Source organism: Anguilla anguilla, chromosome 6 (genome assembly GCF_013347855.1).
Source record: "Anguilla anguilla isolate fAngAng1 chromosome 6, fAngAng1.pri, whole genome shotgun sequence".
Taxonomy (NCBI): domain Eukaryota; kingdom Metazoa; phylum Chordata; class Actinopteri; order Anguilliformes; family Anguillidae; genus Anguilla; species Anguilla anguilla.
In genome coordinates this window covers 1979071-1999711 of record NC_049206.1, presented here as the reverse complement: position 1 = coordinate 1999711, position 20641 = coordinate 1979071, and the positions used below count along the sequence as shown (strand labels likewise).

The 20641-nt window shown below is 45.8% G+C and overlaps 1 protein-coding gene across 2 annotated transcripts; it reads left to right on the top strand.

Annotated features, from left to right (window-relative positions):
- Positions 1-2353: 2353 nt before the first annotated feature.
- LOC118228872 (CREB-regulated transcription coactivator 1-like) lies at positions 2354-18070 on the top strand. Of its 2 annotated transcripts, none has more exons than XM_035420416.1 (13): positions 2354-2589; positions 5424-5540; positions 5757-5885; positions 6636-6697; positions 6828-6922; positions 8270-8352; positions 8462-8505; positions 9574-9770; positions 10435-10559; positions 10944-11171; positions 11482-11556; positions 11659-11839; positions 12725-18070. In XM_035420416.1, exons 1-13 carry the CDS (start codon positions 2464-2466, stop codon positions 12928-12930), a joined length of 1668 nt encoding a protein of 555 aa, XP_035276307.1. In that variant the 5' UTR covers positions 2354-2463; the 3' UTR covers positions 12931-18070. The 2 variants fall into 2 exon arrangements, with proteins under 2 accessions (XP_035276307.1, XP_035276305.1); XM_035420414.1 differs by having other exon boundaries at positions 11659-11851.
- The last annotated feature ends 2571 nt before the right edge of the window (positions 18071-20641 follow it).

The following is a 20641-nucleotide window of genomic DNA, read 5'->3' as shown; positions in this document are numbered from 1 at the left end:
CTCAGAAAAAAGTCAAACAATTGAATATTCAACAGCAGTGACCATTTGAACTCGCCTGTTTTGAGTAAAACCCTCCGGAGGGGAAAAATGCAATCTCTCTCCTCTCTCCATAAAATCGGCTCTCGGCAGTATATTGAAATACCTGGCGCGAGAGTGAATGGGGCGCCCCCTTGTGGCCTCTAATACCTCTGTTTTTGTGCAGCGCGCGGGTGGCGTTAAATATTTACATCCCACCTCTAGCTTGCTTGCAAATTGATGCTAGCCCACGCGCCATCCTTGAAAATGCCTCCCCCACGTGCACTGCTCGACCTCCAGGCTGGCTTACATTAATTTACCTGAATTGCCTTCCGCCCCCGACTGAACCAAACTAAAGAAGAAAAATAAATAAATAAATAAATAAATAAATAAATAAAGAAAGCAAACCTGCAAATTTCCAACATATGTGTAGTGATATTTGCATCATGCTTATACGCGATGAAATCTCGTTCCCTATGTCTGTGGCTCTGTGACTCATCTTTTATTCATTTTTATTCTATGTACAACTGTGTTCTTACACCATTGCAGGATGGAGATATTATGTTGTTTTTCTCGAGTAGAAATAGCATTACATTTTATTTGGCAGACACTTCTATTCAAATCGACGTACATAAGTGCATGCAAATGGAAACTCACATTTCCTGATACATCGCTTAAATGGTTCATGTTCAATCAGCTCTGATAGATAAAATTTTACACTTCAGGACAGTGTGAGCGATGGCTGACCTGGTGTAATTATAAATCAGTTATCACCTTTTTGGAACTGCTTCGAAGTTGTTAGCTAGTTGGACAAAGACGCGCGTTTTGTAGCTACGTTTTTTGAGTGCAACATGCATCATATCTTCATACGGGGAGGGCGTAGTTTTTTTCAATAGGGGCCATGATACTTTAATCCGGTAAAACAGCCCAGCCCACCTGCGGCACCTCGTGCTCACTCCCATTCTACGCCGTTTCCTTGGTTACCTGCAGTCCTTTTATCTCCAACCGGTTCCGATGGCTAAGTGGAGCCGTACGCGGTCTCCAGCGCGCATTCAGTGCATTGTGTCGCACAACATTTCCAAGGTTAAGCATATTTATCCACGCTGTCTCTAAGGAAAAGGCCCATTCTTCGTTTTATTTAGCTGCTGGCAAATCCCCTGTTCATAACTAGTCTATTTGCTTTATGAGTGAAAAGTGGAAAACAAATAGGCTGACAACAGAGAACACGAGAACTAGGCCGGGCTGTAGGCGTTTGTAATTTACATTATTCCCACAAAACTCGTTCTTCAGGTATTATTTAGGGGACACTTGTTTTCATTACAAATATGTCAAAGGATTAGGCACAGTGTACACTCAGTGGCCACTTTATTAGGCACACCTGCTCATTAAAGCAAATATCCTGCAAACAGAAAGTCACGTGGCAGCAGCTCGGTATATAAAGCACAGAGACCTGGTGAAGAGGTTTCGTTCAATCAAACATTAAAATGGGTAAAAAAGCGTAAAATGATTGTTTGTGCCAAACGTGCTGGTTCCAGCATCTCAGAAACAGCTGGCCTCCTAGAATTTTCACGCCCTACATTCTCTAGGGTTAACAGAGAATAGTGTGATAAACAAAAACAAAAAAAGCTCTAGTGAGCAGTAGTTCTGTGGGTGAAAATACCCTGACAATGAGAGCAGTCACAAGAGAGTGGGCAGAGTCACTCAAGCCAACAGAAAGGCCACAAATGCTCAAATAAAAGCTGTTTGCAGCAGTGGTGTGCAGACGGGCAACTCTGAATGCACAACACGTCAAACCTTGAAGCGGACGGGCTGCAGTAGCGGAAGACCACACCAAGCTCCTGTCCTGTCAGAAGAGGTCAATGAGGGTTACGGCGGGTCACAAGACCACCAAAACTGGACGACTGAAGGTTTCAGTTTACTCCAGTGGCCCGCACAGTCCTCAAGATCTCAACCCAACAGCGCCACCTTTGGGACGAGGTGGAACGGGAGGCTGAACAACCTACAGGAACTGTGCAATGCTGTCAAGTCAGCACGGACCAAAATCCCTAGGGAATATTTTCAGCACCTTGTTGAATTTGTGCCACAAAGAGGTCAAGATGTTCTAGAGGCAAAAGGGGTCTTACCTGGTACTAGATAGGTGTAGCCTACCTAATAAAGTGAGTGCAATTGCTGTGTACTAGACAATAAGTAGGTAACAGGTTTCTTACTACACGTCCTGCAGGGTTCCATTTTTCAGAACAAAACGCATAACTTACTTTGCCACAGTGCGCAATCCGATTTTTCACTTCAGTCTCTCGCCCACACGCGAATCCTCGCAGATCAAAGCGGGAAAGAGAAGTGGAGAGAATGCGGGCGTTCCAGATGCGCGTGTTTGACTACGCCCACGCGCACGGACGTGGGCACGCTACGTCTCATTGAGGGAAAGAGGGGGAGAGAGAGCAGCAAAATATGGCGACCTCGAACAATCCGCGGAAATTCAGCGAGAAAATCGCTCTGCATAACCAGAAGCAGGCAGAGGAGACGGCGGCGTTCGAGGAGGTGATGAAAGATCTGAGCATTACCAGGGCAGCAAGGGTAAGCGTCCCTGTTTCTTAGATACGCTTCTAATGTGCAGAATGCGCGTAAGGCACCCGTGCCGTGGCTATAGAAGTGGTATAGACAGCTAGCTAACTAGCTAACCATCACTGTCTACCCTACTCAATAATAAAACACGAGTTAGTGCAAGTAGTAATTCATAGGTATGGTTGTTCACGCGCAGAGGAATCCAAACATCCGTGTCAGTGTAGTGTTCCCGCTTAACGCCAGAATGGGAAATAATGTTCCTAAATCAAAAAGCGGTTGCACTTGCTGGCAACGGCACGAGCGTGCATAAGCGCGTTTGACAGTTCGCACAAAAAAAAAAAAAAAAAAGATACCAGATTTGCGCTAGTCTCCCTGTTATCCCGTGAATGTGAATGGAGGAATTCTGGTCCGTATGTTCTGTGAAGAGTTGAGCGAGAAAGAGAGAGAGAGAGAAACTCTTGTGGGGTGTCCGCCAAAGCTAACCATGGGAAGGAAAAATATCACTGTGTCAGGTGTGTAGTATCCAGCTGAGCTTGGTAGGGGCTCGCTTGGCACTGTTAAGTAAAAATCATAGCTGAATGCCAACCCCATCGCAAGTTCGTCGTGTTTCTGTAAGAATGATGGGCGATAGCCGCTGGAAGACATCGATGGGGTTCATAATCGGCTCGCTCATTTACATTTTGTATATTGTGAATCCCTGCAGTGGGTCAATTTCAGTACCAAGTGTGTTTTGTTTTTTCTGCATGGATTCACCGTTCAAAAGGGGCGGGTTCTGACGAGGCGAATCGAACTCCCATGTCTCCCAGAGTTCTGCAATATTTGTCCCACTAAAAGGCCAATATTTATTGCGCGATGGTTTGATTTTTTTTGTTGATTTATTTATTTAGTTGTGTTGTTTCTGCAGTTGAGATTAAAAAAAACAAAACAATTACTATGGTACGTTTGTAAGCATTTTACAGTTACTAAGTGCAATTTAGTCTTGCACTAAGAATGTATCTGACGGGTAAATATGAAATATCATATTATGAGTAATATCACATCGCTGAAAATGTAAATTTTCTTATCGTTGGACACATTTTATTCTAACCTGGCGACGGTGTCTTGTTTCTGTTTGCCGATTTGCTTAGTAATGTGATGGAGGAGTTTTTTGTGAGCGTCGTTGATATTTTGATTTTAGAGCGAAATGCTATCGATGCCCATCTGGCTATCAAGAGCTTAACAGTTTTATTCTTTTCAATCATATAATAATTATTCGTATTTTTTTTCCAAACGAAGATATTTTGTGTAAATCAGATGTTTGGGGAAACCGCTAAACTAATCCCATAATCCGTTGTACTCTGTAAAAGCGAGAATGGAGATTTATAACAAAAAAAAAAGGTGATATCGTTATACGATATCGCTAAACGCTAAAATTACTTTTTTTGCAGCCATTGGAAATAGTGGACCCTCCGCTTTTTAATGTACCTATGCCGTTCTCTGCTGCTGCAGAGTTGAGGACGCCGTATGTTTTTGTGAATGGATACCTCAAAATTAGGTCAACTGCGTTCACAGTTTTACGGTACCTAGCCAGGACACGTTGCTTTTACTAATGTTTTTCTTCTGTTTGGAATATTTGCGTGACAAGAATTGTATCAGATTATGCAGCAGCATACATTCGTTAGGCGAATTTATAGCCATGGTATCAAAAAAAAAAAACCTCCGGACAGGAACGAACAAACGCTCGGAAAAACCAAATATTGAGTTCTACCATCTCGCTTGTATGTCACATGCGCATGCGCGGTGTCTCGTTCGTCCGACGCAGTGAAATGGCAAAAAGGAATGAATGAACCTGAGCTGGGTCCAGTGACGTCGGGCGGTATCCCTTGGCCAAGGCTGTCCGAGACGGTCCGTGGCCGGCCTTGGTGCGCGCGGGGTGAATGGAGTTGCTTGAATGAACACTGTAGTGCCCTTTTACAATGGCCGTCCGCGGGTGAGGACGGAAAGGGTTTCAACAAGTCTGCCTCGCTTGCCGAAACCCCTGGGTGATTTAAAATACAAGCAAATACATAATAAAAAATACATTTTTTTGTGCTGTGGGGATTGGGAGAGGGAGATTGTGGACAGCTGCTTGTCTTTTCCAAACCACCGCAAGTCATTGCAGTCAGCCTAGATATCCAAGAGCCAGATATTAAACCCACAGTTTTACATTATTATAACCAGTGATATAAGCTTATCGTAGAAAGTGATCTTTTTTCTATTATTATTTTGTACAACGCCATTCGCAAACATGTTGTCACAAAGCACATTGTAATGGACATTTTCGGTGGGCTGTGAAAATTTAGGAAAATCTGTAAAATTACTGTGCTCTCACCCCTGCTCCGCTCTGCTCCACCCCGTGCTCCACCCCGTGCTCCACTCTGTGCTCCACTCTGTGCTCCACCCTGTGCTCTACCCTGTGCTCTCACCCTGTGCTCCACTCTGTGCTCACACCCTGTGTTCACACTCTGTGCTCCACCCTGTGCTCCACTCTGTGCTCTCACCCCTGCTCCGCTCTGCTCCACCCTGTGCTCCACCCTGTGCTCACACCCTGTGCTCCACCCCATGCTCCACTCTGTGCTCCACTCTGTGCTCACACCCTGTGCTCCACCCTGTGCTCCACTCTGTGCTCTACCCTGTGCTCCACTCTGTGCTCACACCCTGTGTTCACACTCTGTGCTCACACCCTGTGCTCCACTCTGTGCTCCACCCCGTGCTCCACTCTGTGCTCCACCCTGTGCTCACACCCTGTGTTCACACTCTGTGCTCACACCATGTGCTCCACTCTGTGCTCACACCCTGTGTTCACACTCTGTGCTTTCACCACGCAGTTACAGTCACAGAAGACGCAGTACCTGCAGCTGGGTCAGAATCGCGGGCAGTACTACGGAGGCTCGCTCCCCAACGTCAACCAGATAGGAAACGGCAGCACTGACCTGCCTTTCCAGGTGCGTGTCCATCTTTTCATCTGTGTGGGTTTATGGGTTCAGTTATTAGCTTACTCACATGCTAAAGCAGTGAAGTGTGCTTCTTTAACGAGAGGAAAGCACCAGTTCAATCTATCTGCAACGCACTCGGTCTTTAACTCGGCTGTAGATGGAGGCGTTTTCCCTTTTTTTTTTTCGTCCAAAAATTTTCATGTGTGTATTTGCACTCCTCCTCAGACTCCCTTCCAGACGGACACGAGCCGAACCACGCGGCACCACGGCCTGGTGGACCGGGTTTACCGCGACCGGAACCGCCTTACCTCCCCGCACCGACGGCCGCAGTCTGTGGATAAACATGGCCGCCAGATATCCTTTCCGCCCCCTCTGTTCCAGCCGCCATCTAAAGCAGCTCTGCACTGAGCGGTCAATCAGTCAGCCAGTCAGCCAGTCAGTCAGTCAGTCAGTCAGCCAGTCAGCCAGCCAGCCAGTCAGTCAGTCAGTCAGTCAGCCAGTCAGTCAGTCAGTCAGCCAGTCAGCCAGTCAGTCAGTCAGTCAGCCAGTCAGCCAGTCAGCCAGACAGCCAGCCAGCCAGTCAGTCAGTCAGTCAGCCAGTCAGTCAGGCAGTCAGCCAGTCAGCCAGTCAGCCAGCCAGCCAGCCAGTCAGTCAGTCAGTCAGTCATCCAACCAGCCAGTCAGTCAGTCAGTCATCCAGCCAGCCAGCCAGCCAGCCAGCCAGCCAGTCAGTCAGTCAGTCAGTCAGTCAGCCATCTGGTCAGTCAGTCAGTCAGCCTGCCAGCCAGTCAGTCAGTTAGCCAGTCAGCCAGCCAGTCAGCCAGCCAGTCAGTCAGTCAGTCAGCCGGTCAGTCAGCCAGTCATTGGGTCAATCAGTCAGTCAGCCTGCCAGTCCGCCAGCCATTCAGTCAGCCAGTCAGCCGATCAGTCAGTCAGTCAGCCAGTCATTCAGTCAGTCAGTCTCTCAGCTTCCAGCCAGCCAGTCAGTCAGTCAGTTGGACAGTCACTCAGCCAATCAGCCAGTCAGTCAATCAGTTATCTGCTACTCATCCAGTTCTGAAGAGGAGGGGCCTGTTTCTTTGTCCTTAATTTTGGGTGTGTCACATCGACAGCTGTCCCTACGGCGCGGTGTACCTGTCGCCTCCCCCCGACACCAGCTGGAGGAGGTAAGCCTATGATGCCCTTGACCTTTGACCTCTCTCAGTGGTGCCCTCACTGGCGTGTGTGGGCGTGGCTGGAACAGGCCCCTGGGTTGACTGGGGTGCCCGTACCCCCCTGCTTCTTGTGCCCCCGCAGGACCAATTCGGATTCTGCCCTGCACCAAAGCACCCTGAACCCCCCTCCTCAGGATGGCTTCATGGGAGGGTCCCAGGAACTGCAGCCAAAAAGAGGTAACCTCCTACCTGCAGGCCACCTGAATGTGAGCTCCCAGCGTAAGCACAAGCACCAGGGTTTCTTCCTCTATGGTGTAGTAGGCCAGTGAGCAATGATATGCACATCTGACCAACCTCCGTACATTGTATTGTGGGTTTCATTTTACATTACCTTACATTCATTTCAGCAAATGCCCTTACGGTGCTAGAGAATATAAGTTCATTATATTTACATGAGAATGCTGCCCCAGTATAATGACCAAAGAACTGGTCTTTTAACCTGGAGGTTGCAGGTTTGTATCCTGCCATTGTATCCTGGAACAAGACACCTAACTTTAACAGTATATATCTCGCCATATAAATGGCCTTAACAGTACACATCCCACTGTATAAAACAAAAAAAAATGTTTTAGTTGCTGTGGATAAGATGCCTGTTAAATGTCTGCTAACAGCCCGTAATGTAATGTACAGTAAAGCACTGGACCTGGCTAGCAACGCTCCCTGAGCAGCGAGTATGGACATGTAACATCGCTGCGGGACTATTGCAAAGCAACTGCACTGAGCGAGAACTGAAACACAGATCCTGAATACTGACTTACTCTCACACAAACACAGTGTGGCAGCCTGCTGGGACGCGCGCTCTGAATGAGCATACGGACTTCCTTCCCGTTTCCGGGTTTCACGTTCCTATTTTTAGAGGAATAAATTTGTAGGAGCTGATTCTGGGAATACCTTGAGATGCATCACATATGTGGAGGACAGCAGATGTTTGTTTACGTGGCCAGTAATGAACGACTGGCAAAATTCAAACCTCCTTTAGCACAGGAGAGACACATCAGAAGGCAGTTCGGTGGTTGAGATGCCATATTCAAATGTGTTTTTGAAGTGCATTCATTCAAATGCCTTAATTGAATGGCAGATTCTGTTTCCCTGTGTGGAAGGCATTATGACTTCTGATACTTTCGATCAGGCATCTCAAATTCTGCAGTGTCTGCAGGTTTAACTCCAGTCCTGGAGGGTCACAGTGTCTGCGGGTTTAACTCCAGTCCTGGAGGGTCACAGTGTCTGCGGGTTTAACTCCAGTCCTGGAGGGTCACAGTGTCTGCAGTTTTAACTCCAGTCCTGGAGGGTCACAGTGTCTGCGGGTTTAACTCCAGTCCTGAAGGGTCGCAGTATCTGCAGTTTTAACTCCAGTCCTGGAGGGCTGCAGTGTCTGCAGGTTTAACTCCAGTCCTGGAGGGTCGCAGTGTCTGCAGTTTTAACTCTAGTCCTGGAAGGGTCACAGTGTCTGCAGGTTTACCTCCTGTCCTGGAGGGGGCCCTGTCTTTTCTGGTTTAACGGTTCTTCCTCTCCCTCTCTCCCCAGTTCTCCTCCTCACAGTGCCAGGAACGGAAGATGCTGACTCAGAGGGGGATAAAGATGGCCAGAAGCAGAGCTGGAACGAAAAGGTGAAGGAACTGGCCCCTCCCACCTTTCACCATCTCCTGAGTCTTGTTTTCTGATTGGTTGGAAAAAGGCTGCTGCTTTTCTCACTGTGTGCCTCTGTTCATCTTTCAGAATGTGCTGTCCAGGCCCAAACCCTGCAAGGTGCCAGGAATCAAGTGAGTTTGCACAAAACTGCCACTGTTAAGCCCCTCCTCTGTGGCCTGGAGGCCTCCATGGCCAATCAGCCCCCATTGTAGCACTAAGCCCCTCCCTCAATGCCGCTAAGCCCCTCCTCTATGGCCTGGAATCCTCCATGGCCAATCAGCCCCCATTGTGGCACTAAGCCCCTCCCTCAAGGCTGCTAAGCCCCTCCCATAATATTTTCTAAGCCCCTCCTTCAGTAGTGCTAAGCTCCTCCCTTGGGGGTGGTGGACCCCAGGCTAAAAACTGGTATTCGTAAGTCATATCTTTTATGTTTCCGTTGTGATGTGGAGAATGGAGATTTACGACAAAAAATGTGATATCGTTATACGATATCGTTAAAGGCTAAAACGATTTCTTTTGCAGCCATTGGAAATAGTGGACCCTCCGCTTTGGAATCACTCTGTCCTGATTGGTTCCCTCCTCCTGTTCATAAACCCTGGTCAATTGAGCCGTGACAAACATTAGCATATAAATGGGTGTAATACCGGGTGTAAATTGGACCGGCTGTAAGTGCTTCCTGCCTCTCTGCGGTGGAAGACCGCTGGGATGTTACTGCCACCTTAACCAGTCATTCGCGGAAATGGAGCTGCAGCGCGTTTGGGATTCAAATGCGGTTTAAATAGATTTCTGTGTCCCTGGTAATCCGGGACCAGTTTGCTGAGAAACACTGGCACGGTGAGCCATCGTGACGTTCTGCGCTGATGCCCTGATGATCTGCAGTGAGGTTGGCCCCGTGTTTAAAAATGATAAAGGCTCCGCTGTATTTCCTGGGGTCTCCCCCCCCCCCCCCCCATTGTAGCAATTTCATGATCGCTGATCACTGATGTGATTGGGGGTGAGAGCTGCTTATTGGAGACTGCTTATTTTGTGAAGAGGAGGTATGGGTGATGACTGTGGTGGAGGCAGTATGAAGGGATATTTGTGCTTTTTTTGTTGAAAAAAAAACAATAAAGCCACTATGTGAGTGTGTGAGTGTGTGAGTGTGTGTGTGTATGGGAGATTATTTAAGTTTTGTTTTCTGCGTTTGTTTCTCTGCTCAGTATATTTCCGTCACCGGACCAGGAGATGACTGCCACCCTGATCCCCGCCACTCACAACACAGGAGGGTCCCTCCCTGACCTCACCAACATCCAGTTCCCCCCCCCGCTACCCACCCCGCTGGACCCTGAGGACACTGCCGCCTGCCCCACCCTGAACGCCATGCCCACCCACCTGGGACTCACCTCCACCGGCCAAGGTAAACCCCTCACTCACCTGGGATTAGCCATGCTAGCTAAACCCCTCACTCACCGGGGATTAGCCATGCTAGCTAAACCCCTCACTCACCTGGGATTAGCCATGCTAGCTACACCCCTCACTCACCTGGGATTAGCCATGCTAGCTAAACCCCTCACTCACCGGGGATTAGCCATGCTAGCTAAACCCCTCACTCGCCGAGGATTAGCCATGCTAGCTAAACCCCTCACCCCTCACTCGCCGGGGATTAGCCATGCTAGCTAAACCACTCACTCATCTGGAATTAGCCATGCTAGCTAAACACCTCACTCACCTGGAATTAGCCATGCTAGCTAAACACCTCACTCACCTGGGATTAACCATGCTGGCTAAACCCCTCACTCGCCGAGGATTAGCCATGCTAGCTAAATCCCTCACTCACCTGGAATTAGCCATGCTAGCTAAACCCCTCACTCACCTGGGATTAACCATGCTGGCTAAACCCCTCACTCGCCGAGGATTAGCCATGCTAGCTAAATCCCTCACTCATCTGGAATTATCCATCCACTCACTCACTCTCTCTCTCTGCAGTGGTTAGGTGACAGGCTGTGTGGCCTGTGCATTTCCTGTGCATTTCCTCTGTGTGTGTTTTTAATGTTCGGGAGTTGGGTTCTGTCCCCATACAGGTGGTGGTTCGGCCCAGTCCAGAACGCCGGACGGAGTTCCGCTCTCCCTCGAGGGCGACGCCCACCGACACCCGCCCCTCCAACAGCTCTCCCCCACCCTCTCATCCCCCCTCACCATCACCCAGGTATCAGAAGAGAGCGCATGTTTCAGAAGAGAGGGTGTTAATCTGAATTAATGGAATGATGGTCCTTGCAATAATAAGTTTACAGTTTATGATTTATGCATTCACACACTGGTGCTTTTAGCCAAAGTGTTTTACAAAATGTGCATTGAACAAGATGCACAAGTCTGTAAAAATGAAACAAGAATAAATTGAATGAGAATCATCAATAATAAATAATTCAACAATTAAATACAGTAAAAATGTCATTTCTGCAAGGGGCTATATCTTGTCTGTAATTTTTTTCCAAATTTGTGAAGTTTTGGAAATTTTCTTCTTATATGTTACTTTACATAAAGAGGCCATGAAACTTGGTGACTTCCTGCTTCCTGTTTCCTGCTTCCTCAGGCCATTGCGATGGACACTCTGACCCTGGAGCAGCAGCTGTCCCAGTACTCCTTCTACTGCCCGCCCACATCACAGGCCCAAGATCAGCCTACATCTCAGCCGGCCAATCAGAGCATTCAGCTGGCCAGGCTGGTCCAGGTCCCGCCCCTCTCCACCACCACTTCCTCCTCGCCGTCCCCCGCAGCCAGTCAGACGCAGGCGACGGGCGGGGATGCAGACATCAACTCAGTGAGTAACGCACCCCTCCCCCCACCCTGGAGTACATAAGGGGAAAAAAGGTGTTTTAAATCAATCTGAGGGAAAGGTTTCAGTTGGCCGTAGAAAGTGTTGGTCTGTGTGCAAAACAGCTTACTTGTCTACTATTGAGTATACAATGTGCATGCAACTTGCATACTCAGTAGTAGGGAAGCAAGCTTTTTTGGGACACGAGGTGTTTGGTTCCCTGGCTTCCATTTTGTTTTCAGGAACAAGCTGTGTGTGCTTGTGTAGGAGCGTGTGGAAAGAGTCGCTTAACTCTTGCTGTGTTTTTTTGTTTTAGCACACGTCCATATTAGCCAGTGTCTACGGGGACAGCTTCTATGAGCAGCAGCCGCTGTCCCGTCACACCCACCAGGTGAGACTCCCCTGCCCCTGAGCTGCTGTTTTAGGGCACACGGGCCAAGGGGCCTGAGCTCGGCCCAGTTTTGAGCTGCTCTTCTGTGTGCTCGCTGTCCAGCTGGAACAGTTCGGCATGGTGGAGACCCCCGTCAGCTCTGGCGGCCTCTACACCCAGGGCTCCACCCTCAACTACACACAGGCAGCCATGATGGGGCTCACCGGGAGCCATGGAAACCTGCCGGACATCCAGCAGCTGGGATACAGTAACCACGGCAACATCCCTAACATCATCCTCACAGGTAGGGTAGCAGGTGGGCTGTGCTAGGAGAACCATTGCATGCCCAGCCCCCCACTCACCTGTAATGTAAACATTACCCATAGTCTGGTGTCTGTTAAGGCTCTGATCCAGTGTGTGGATGGGCCACATGGTCTGCTATCTGTTAAGGCTCTGTTCCAGTGTGTGGATGGGCCACATGGTCTGGTATCTGTTAAGGCTCTCTTCCAGTGTGTGGATGGGCCCCATGGTCTGGTATCTGTTAAGGCTCTGTTCCAGCGTGTGGATGGGCCCCATGGTCTGGTATCTGTTAAGGCTCTCTTCCAGTGTGTGGATGGGCCCCATGGTCTGGTATCTGTTAAGGCTGTGTTCCAGAATATGGATGGGCCCCATGGTCTGGTATCTGTTTAGGCTCTGTTCCAGTGTGTGGATGGGCCCCATGGTCTGGTATCTGTTAAGTTTCTGTTCCAGTGTGTGGATGGGCCCCATGGCCTGGTATCTGTTAAGGTTCTGTTCCAGTGTGTGGATGGGCCCCATGGTTGGGTATCTGTTAAGGCTCTGTTCCAATGTGTCTGGATGGGCCCCATGGTCTGGTATCTGTTTAGGATCTGTTCCAGTGTGTGGATGGGCCCCATGGTCTGGTATCTGTTAAGGCTCTGTTCCAGTGTGTGGATGGGCCCCATGGTCTGGTATCTGTTTAGGATCTGTTCTAGTGTGTGGTTCTGAATCAGCACCATGGCCAGCAGCCCTGGCAGGGTAACTCCCCAGGGGGGGAGAGGTTGTCCCTACCTGTCTCACACTTGTGATTTCTTCAGTCCTCAGAAACCCCTACTAGTCCACCCCACAACCTCAAACTCCCCTCAGATGTTGGTTGTTTACCCATCATGCACTGCACTGCTGCTTGTTTCAGTGTCGGGCGAGTCCCCGCCCAGCCTGTCGAAGGAGCTGAGTGGCTCTCTGTCGGCTGACGTCAGCTTCGACGCGGACTCCCAGTTCCCGCTGGACGAGCTGAAGATCGACCCCCTGACCCTGGACGGACTGCACATGCTCAACGACCCCGACATGGTCCTCACCGACGCTGCCACGGAGGACACGTTCCGGATGGACAGGCTGTGACACGGGCCGGGCGGGGGGGGCTCCCCAAAAACACCCAGCTGCTACCCGCTCCCACATACCCCAGGATGTACAGTACCCCCCCACCCCCCCCCCTCCTAAACGCCACCCCTGAACCACACGGACAAAACTGAGAACTCCCCAAGCTGTGCCACTTCTGAAAAAGAGAGAGAGAGCGAGAGAGGGGGATGAGAGGGATTTAAAAAATGAGGTGGGGGCACATGGTCACGTCCTGAGGAGTACCACCATCGCCCCACCCCCCCGGTTGCCGTCGGTCCCGTGATGGGGGGCAGCTGAGGAGGATTTCTGTTGTTCATACGTTGTTCATACGTTGTACAGGCGTTCGCAAACAAAACCCCTGCTTTGGGCTGTTGGATTTATTCATTTTCTGGTCTTGGTTTTGCAACAGAAGCTCAGTGAACCGCATTATTAAGGACAGCTACTGGATGTCTGCACATTGACCATTTATTTCCTCCGTTCAGTGTTTCTGTTGCCATTCATTTCGTTTTGTATCTCAGATTTATTTAGTTTTTGTTTATTTATTTATTTTTTTTGGGCGGGGGGTGCTTTTTACAAATGAGATTTATTTTATAATTGCCATATTTTTTTATTTTTTTTAATTCACCAAAAATTGTGAATATTTATAACAGTGTGGATTCATCTTTCTTTATTACTTTGATTTAAAGTGCATCTGGCGATCTGGTGTTTTTGGTTCTGAGCCTTTGTGTGGGGGGTGTATAAACTGTCTCGCCTTTCTTTACCTGAGATTTACGTTTCTCTTAATGTGTGTCGCACATGCATGGATTCATCGCTTGTGCATTCATTAAACACAGGCGCCCATACACGCCTGTCTGTAGGCCTGAAAAATGACTAAGATTGCTGGAGATGCGAATGGCATAGCCTGTCATATATACCGAAAACCTCTCCGACGCTAATTTATAATGATAGGAAGGTTTTGTGGGTGGGGCTATCATAACTCGTCAGTGGATCACGAAATTCAATCATAGTGTTAAAAAAAAGTTCCAATCACTGGCCAATCACTACCGTCACATTCAGTGATTGGCCACGCGTAATGGCTACGCCCACTTTCGGATTCAGGAAACCTCTCGCGCATCACTGTATTTCTGAGGATCTCGCACAACTGGATAGTGGAGTCCTCCGCTATTGTGTGATTATTTTTAATTTCCATTGGTTAGATTTTACAAGTCCATCAAGAACACCTCCAGGAATGCTAGATCGCTATGGATGGCCGTGAAAAAGTAATGAATTTAAAACAAATACCGAACTTTTCTGATGGCTGATTTCTCGCAAATTATGAGCGGTGGTGGAAGAAAAAAACCTGTGAAGGAAAAAAGAGCAACATTTGTTTCGGTTTGTTACTGAAACGCTGGCGGTTAGACTGAACGCGGACCTTCGCCGTGCCGATAGCTGCGGCGGATGTTGGCGCCTGGTCGCCGGTAACGGATGAGCTGAGAAGGCAAACACGAATCACTGTGATCGCCCAGTGTTGCCTTCACCTGAACGAATGCCGTTTTTCAGAGCTGTTCCTGCTGTCTTTTTATCTATCTTAATTTTTATTATAAATTATGGCCCATGTTCTTTCTGTGACGGTTTTTAAGGTTTTAGTAAATATTTATCTAAATTAATCTTTATTTTGGGATATTTTTCTCTTGTGGCCAATTGAGAATGACTACAAGTCTGTATCTTAAAGAAATGAACGCACAACAAGTTTGTTTTCTACTGTAATATTGTAGCGTTTCAGTTTAGACGTCTTATTATTGGGTTTTGCTTACTAAGGATGAGCGGCTGATGTCTATGCAAAACCCTTTGACAGGTGAACACACAAAAACCCAAAGGCTGTTTTGAAGCACTACTAGTAATTTTCTTTTTTGCAAAAAGGATTTATTTATTTGTTACTGTGCCATTCATTCAAATATGTTAGAACTTTCTTTTGTAAACACGTTTTTGCTTGTTTTTGTTTGTTTGTTTTTGGGGTTTTTTGCAGTATTCATCCCAGATACATATTTGAATGCGTAGTATATCCTGCACATTCGCACCGATGGAAAATAAAAATGGCTGTGAATGAATATTATTAGATTTGCCGCTGTTCAGTAAGCGCAGCACCGGGGCAGGGAGCACGTGTGTGTTCTGCGCTATGATGCTTCTTTTGGTTTTCATTGCAGTTTTGTTGCGCAGGTAACAGAGATTGTATCGTACTGTATTACCTCGCTAACAGGATTATACGCAAACCACGTACGTTAGCTCCGGAATAACGACGGGAATCGTGTTGGACCAAAACATTTCTGCCACAAAGTTTTTTTGTTGTTGTTTTTTCCCATTTGATACATTTGGGAGGAAGGAAATGGGGCATGTCTCATGGTGATGACTTGTAAACTGTAATCAGTGGTTCTTTCGCACTGTGATTCTTTCGTTCTGTCCTGTTCTAATCTGTAACGTCATGTTTCAGCCCTGAAAGGATTCTTCAGACGGTCTGCCAGAGCTTGCTGTGTTTAACAGCCCTGATTGGAGTTTGGATTATTTTTGGATTTGTTTCCTCAGTGTGTCTTGCTGTAGAGCGGTAATGTCTCTGTGTAAATGCCATTGTCGTCGGTTTTCCCGTTGTACCCTTTATTTGCTTTGCACTTGCAACTTTTGTGGACTTTCTGGCATTGAAATGTTTAACCCTTGTGAGCGACTGTTATGTGTATTGAGCCTATTTTTCCAAGCGTTTAGTCAGACCTGCCTTCTACTCTTAAAACGGAAATGTATATTTTTAAAGAAAATTTGTCTGTGTGTTTTTTTGTGTGTAACAGAGGTCATTTTTAATCAGCGTATGTTTCATTTTTGTGTCCAGTACTTTATGAAACTCTGCCGTCGGTTTTGTCTGAATTATGAACTGTTGCTCTGTTCTGATGTGTCACTGGTCTAACATGCAAGCTGATTGGCCAGGTGAGCAACTGCTTTTGGGGATTCTTGCAGGTTCACTTGTCCGTGACTAGCCTCTGGCATTGCTTTTTCCTGCGCAGTACTTTTGAACTTCAGTACCTCTGAGGAAGAAGATGGGCTGGTTGATTTGCTGCAGATCTTTTTATTTGGTATTAAGATGATGTGATGTGAGACGAAGTTACCCGCAAACTCGTGACTTCTGTACTTTCATTTGGAAATAAAACGCGCAAAAAAGTTCTAAAAGCAGGGAACCTCCGCTTACATCCGCATTTTAGCTGAAAAAGAACTGTTGCAAGACGTTCTGAAGCCGCGCAATCACTCGAACAAAGACGCATGAGAAACGCACGCAGAGGAAAAAGAGGATTTCGGGTTGAACGTTACCTGATCCGTACGCGTTTGGGATTATATGGGTGCGTCCCATTACCTTTCACTCCCCACCGCCTTTCTTCCACTCTCCCACTACCACTCGTCTCCTACACGGAAGTATGTGGAGGAAAGGAGACCAGTTTGAAGTCGCTTCGTCAGTACAGTTCTGTGCGCTTCACTCGTCTCCTCCGATATTGGGACACTGGAGGGAGGGAGGATACAAAGATCGCTTTCCAGTGCACGGAGGAGACTAGGTGGTAGTGGAGAAAAGGAGGATACCGTTTTCGAGTGCTGGGACGCAACACTTCTCAACAGTTATTTTTTCTTCCGCTGTCATCTATCCTCCACTCATCCAATCCAAGCCAATCGTTTTGCTGACTGTAGTGATGTCACTGTAACCGTGGGACTGTGGAACGCTTTGCTTTGAAACAGAGCTACAGCCGAACACGCGGATTGTCCTTTCTTACTTTCAAATAACTTTTTAATAACTGAACTGGTTTTCCTCTGGCGTTCGATGTGCATTTGTGGAGCACGTGCTCCGAGGTACAGAGGTGGAGTTGTACCTCGGAGCGTGTGCTCCACACTCCTGTTCTGGAGTTCAGGCGAGTTCAGATGGGGAGTTTCTCCTGTACAGGAAGATTTTTTTTTTCTGTGCTCAGTGAATCGTTTTCGCACTCGATGCTCAGTTCATTCTCGAGCTGGACAAACGGCACGAGCCGTCAGCCTGCTTTTCTAAGCCCCTCCCTTGTGGTTTATTTCCTTTCGAAATCTCACTTTTTAAATGCTTGTGCATGTGAACGAGTACCAGTACGTGAAAAGTACACTCGATATGCACATACAATATACTGTCAATATGCGCATACATACATACAAACCAACATAGATGCAATCATATGCAACTGGCTGCGCTGGTTAAAAAAGAAGCTTGCTGTCTAGTCGCTTTGCTTGCGTCTGCTGTTTTTTTTATTTTTTATGTCAGGAGCATATTCTGCATGTATTTTGTATGTTTCTTTCTGTATTTGTTTTTTATGAAGCAAGATGTAATGTATAACATGTTATTGGTTTAACATTCTTTTAAAATACGGAGTGCAGTTTGTGTTCGGCAGGTAGCAAAATGGTTCCTGTCCCGTCGTTAATGCATCCTACTGGTCTCGCTTGTGCTCAATTACCATCTAAATTCGCAGACACATTGTGTTTTTAAAAGGTTTTGGGGTCTGCATATATGTGTATTATGAATATATAAAATGTAATTTTTCAAGTGTCCCTTATCTTAGTTACAAATCTCCTTTACAAAATAGTCGGCATTTTATATCCTTCCCAACGTTTGCCACAACCACTGAAAAACTATGGAACTGATTTTCTTTAGACTTCTTTTCCTTTATTTTCTTACTTTTTATAGTTTAAATAGTTTTATTTCTTTTGTTTCAGGGATGTAATGTAAGACATTATTTAATGTCTGCATCGTTAGGTTGCTCTCCGAGGTATACTGTGTAAACTGCTATCTGTAAAACAACATCTGAAAATAATTCAGCTTGTACACATCAGCTCTGGCTTTAGAGGACTGAATCAGTTTTGAGACGCACGTTATTTAAAGATGGGTCACTTCTTTAACTCACTTTTGTGTTTGCAGAGATGATGAAATCAAGAGGACAGTTTTAACAAAGGAAGACATGTTTTCCTGTACTTAAATGTGACGAAGAATTTATGCAATGATGCGGGGAAATACTACTCAAGTATGTTAGTGTATGTTTCAGCAATCGTTTTACTTATGTTGTTGTGTCTTTTATGTCATAGTTTTAAAAATAAACATATATGTAGAAAGATATTAAAACAATATAGGCTCATTTAATTTTTTTATGCTGTAAAAATGGCTATTTCAGTTGATAATTGCGAGACCTCCATAGAACTAGTTTTTTCTCTGTATTTAAAAAAAAAAAAACAGGAGAGGGGTCTCACAAAATTAAAGTTCCATAAAATAACACTCTTTTTAGCGATAACGTGGATGTGCAACATGAACAGACTGATCAGTTTGGACCAAAAGAATATAGAAGATCTAGCAATTTGCCTGAAAACCACCCTGCAAGAGCACTTTTCCCTGGACATTAGCAGTACGCTAATTGTGACTGCTAATGTCCAGAAAAATATCTAGTCAAAATTCTTGCCTCACACATTTTCTCAAAACTGCACTTAGGTTTTTTTAAAAAAAATATCTTAAATCATTCTGTCAATATTGACACGTTAGCAGTTTAAATTTAGCATTCTCATGTCATGGAATTATTATGTGAGAATGTTTGAGAGAGGAGTTTGAGTTTGTGTCATGTGTGGAGTACTTACAGAGTTCTGTTGAACCTCTTGAAGAGTAGGTATTTTGGAATGTTTTTTTTTCTTCTCAATATTCTAAGTCAGTATTCTAGAACTCCACTGCTATCAATTATCAGCAGTGGTTGTCACATCATCAGTAGAATGTTCAGTTAAGAACATTCTAATCACATATGTGTGATCTCACACTTGGAGTTTGGGGGCATGCCTTCAAGTCAAGCCAAAGTCTAAACGGACCCAAAGTCTAAATTTGAAGTTGACACTAGAGATTTCAAAATTCCAAAGAGATTTCAAAAGTCAAGACAGCCAAACTTTTGTTTCTGGTCCTGTTTCAGTCCCCTCCTCGTCAGATAAATGTAAACTGCATGTTCTGTCCTTCAGCTGAGTTTACCCGACCCGCTGCAGAGAAACAGAGCTGATCAAGTCTGATCTGTTTACATGGGGAGCAAGAGACTTTCTAAGAAAGATATGCGTGTTTATTTCAGACGTATCTTCTGTATAAAATATAATGAATAGCGGAGGATCCAATGTGGATGACTTTCCAGTTTTTAAATGATCTCTGTGATCAGATTTCAAAGCTCCTTTGTGATCATTTCATTTTTTAAAATAAAATGATCCACTCAGACTAAATATCTTCTCAGATTAGCTAACAAACTGCAGCAAGTGCCTTGTGCAGTGCTACAGTGCTCCTCAAACATTGCTCCATTGACGAAATCAGCATCTGATTTTAGTTAGTGACTGTATCAGGATGTGTGTTGAGAAACTCTGCCAAACTGATGGAAATGAACCAGAGGAAAGAACGGCTGGTGTAACTGGTGAATAAGAAAAACATCGGAGTCTGTGCTTTGAGCACCACGCCTGCCTGACCTGTTTGCACAACGGCAGCTGAACAGCATGACGGTTTTATTTACGTGTGAAAACAGTGAAATGTTGCACTCCACTGTCTGAATGCTGCATCTCCAAGCCAACACTACAGTACATATTTCTGCTCATTAAATATGCAAACGGTAAAATTCAACAGCTTGCCTCAGCAGTACCTCTGTTGAGCCGACCCTTTAAAAAAAAAAGAAGAAGAAGAAGAAAAAGCGGATGAAATCTGGTCTTATTCATTGTGCTTTTTATATTTAAAAAATGCAAGGTGGACTAACTGCATGTGCTGATACCTGAGAGCTGAAAATGATACCCGGTGTGAAGGTTTCTGTCTTTGTATCTTTGCATTACTCTTTGTAAATGAAATGTAATTTAAAATAATAATAATAATAATAATAATAATTATTATTATTATTATAATAAAAGAAAAACAAACCACTTGCAGTTTCATTTTTTTAACCAATTTTTGTTTTCCTGGGTGTCCAGCAGAGGGCGATGTATTTCAATAGTTTGCAGCGCTTCAATCGAGAACAAAGCGCTTGCACTACGAGTAGGCAATTTCTTATCATTACGTGCATACTTGAGGGTTATTTATTTAAGGCTATACGAACTGTATGAGATATTGCGCATCAAATGTTACCTTTAAAAAAATAATTGTTTGGCTTTAGAAAACCCATACGCATATGTTACTCGGCTTGCTAGCATACATTCACCCTCAACCCTCGTGAGTATGTTGGATTCGAGCGAGACTACCCTGGTTTGCTGCTCCTCGTTTCGGAACTCGTCGGAAACCCGTCATTTGTAGGGGCAGCTCCGGGCTACGCTCTTGAGTCCCTCGTCACAGACGGGGCAGGATGTGTTTAGGTCGGATTAGGGCTCAGGTAGGAAGGTATAAAACAGATGTGGTCAGGTATGAGGATTTGGTGCTTGGATAATCTTGGTCTCTTCTTCATCAAAATTTAGTATAATAACTTTATTGACTGATCATTTAAAATGTAGAAACAAACGTAAGAAGAGTAAATTCCAATAATAATAATAATAATAATATTATAAATAACCGCCAATGAGTAGTAAGGCTAGATCAATTGGCTGAATTCAATACTTAAGTAAAACAGAGAGGGGAGGTGCTGTACGGGCTATCTCGTTTGATCTGCTTTTATAGTATTGGAGTTGGCTGTCTGACCATGCGCTAAACTGACAGGTGGGTTACGTA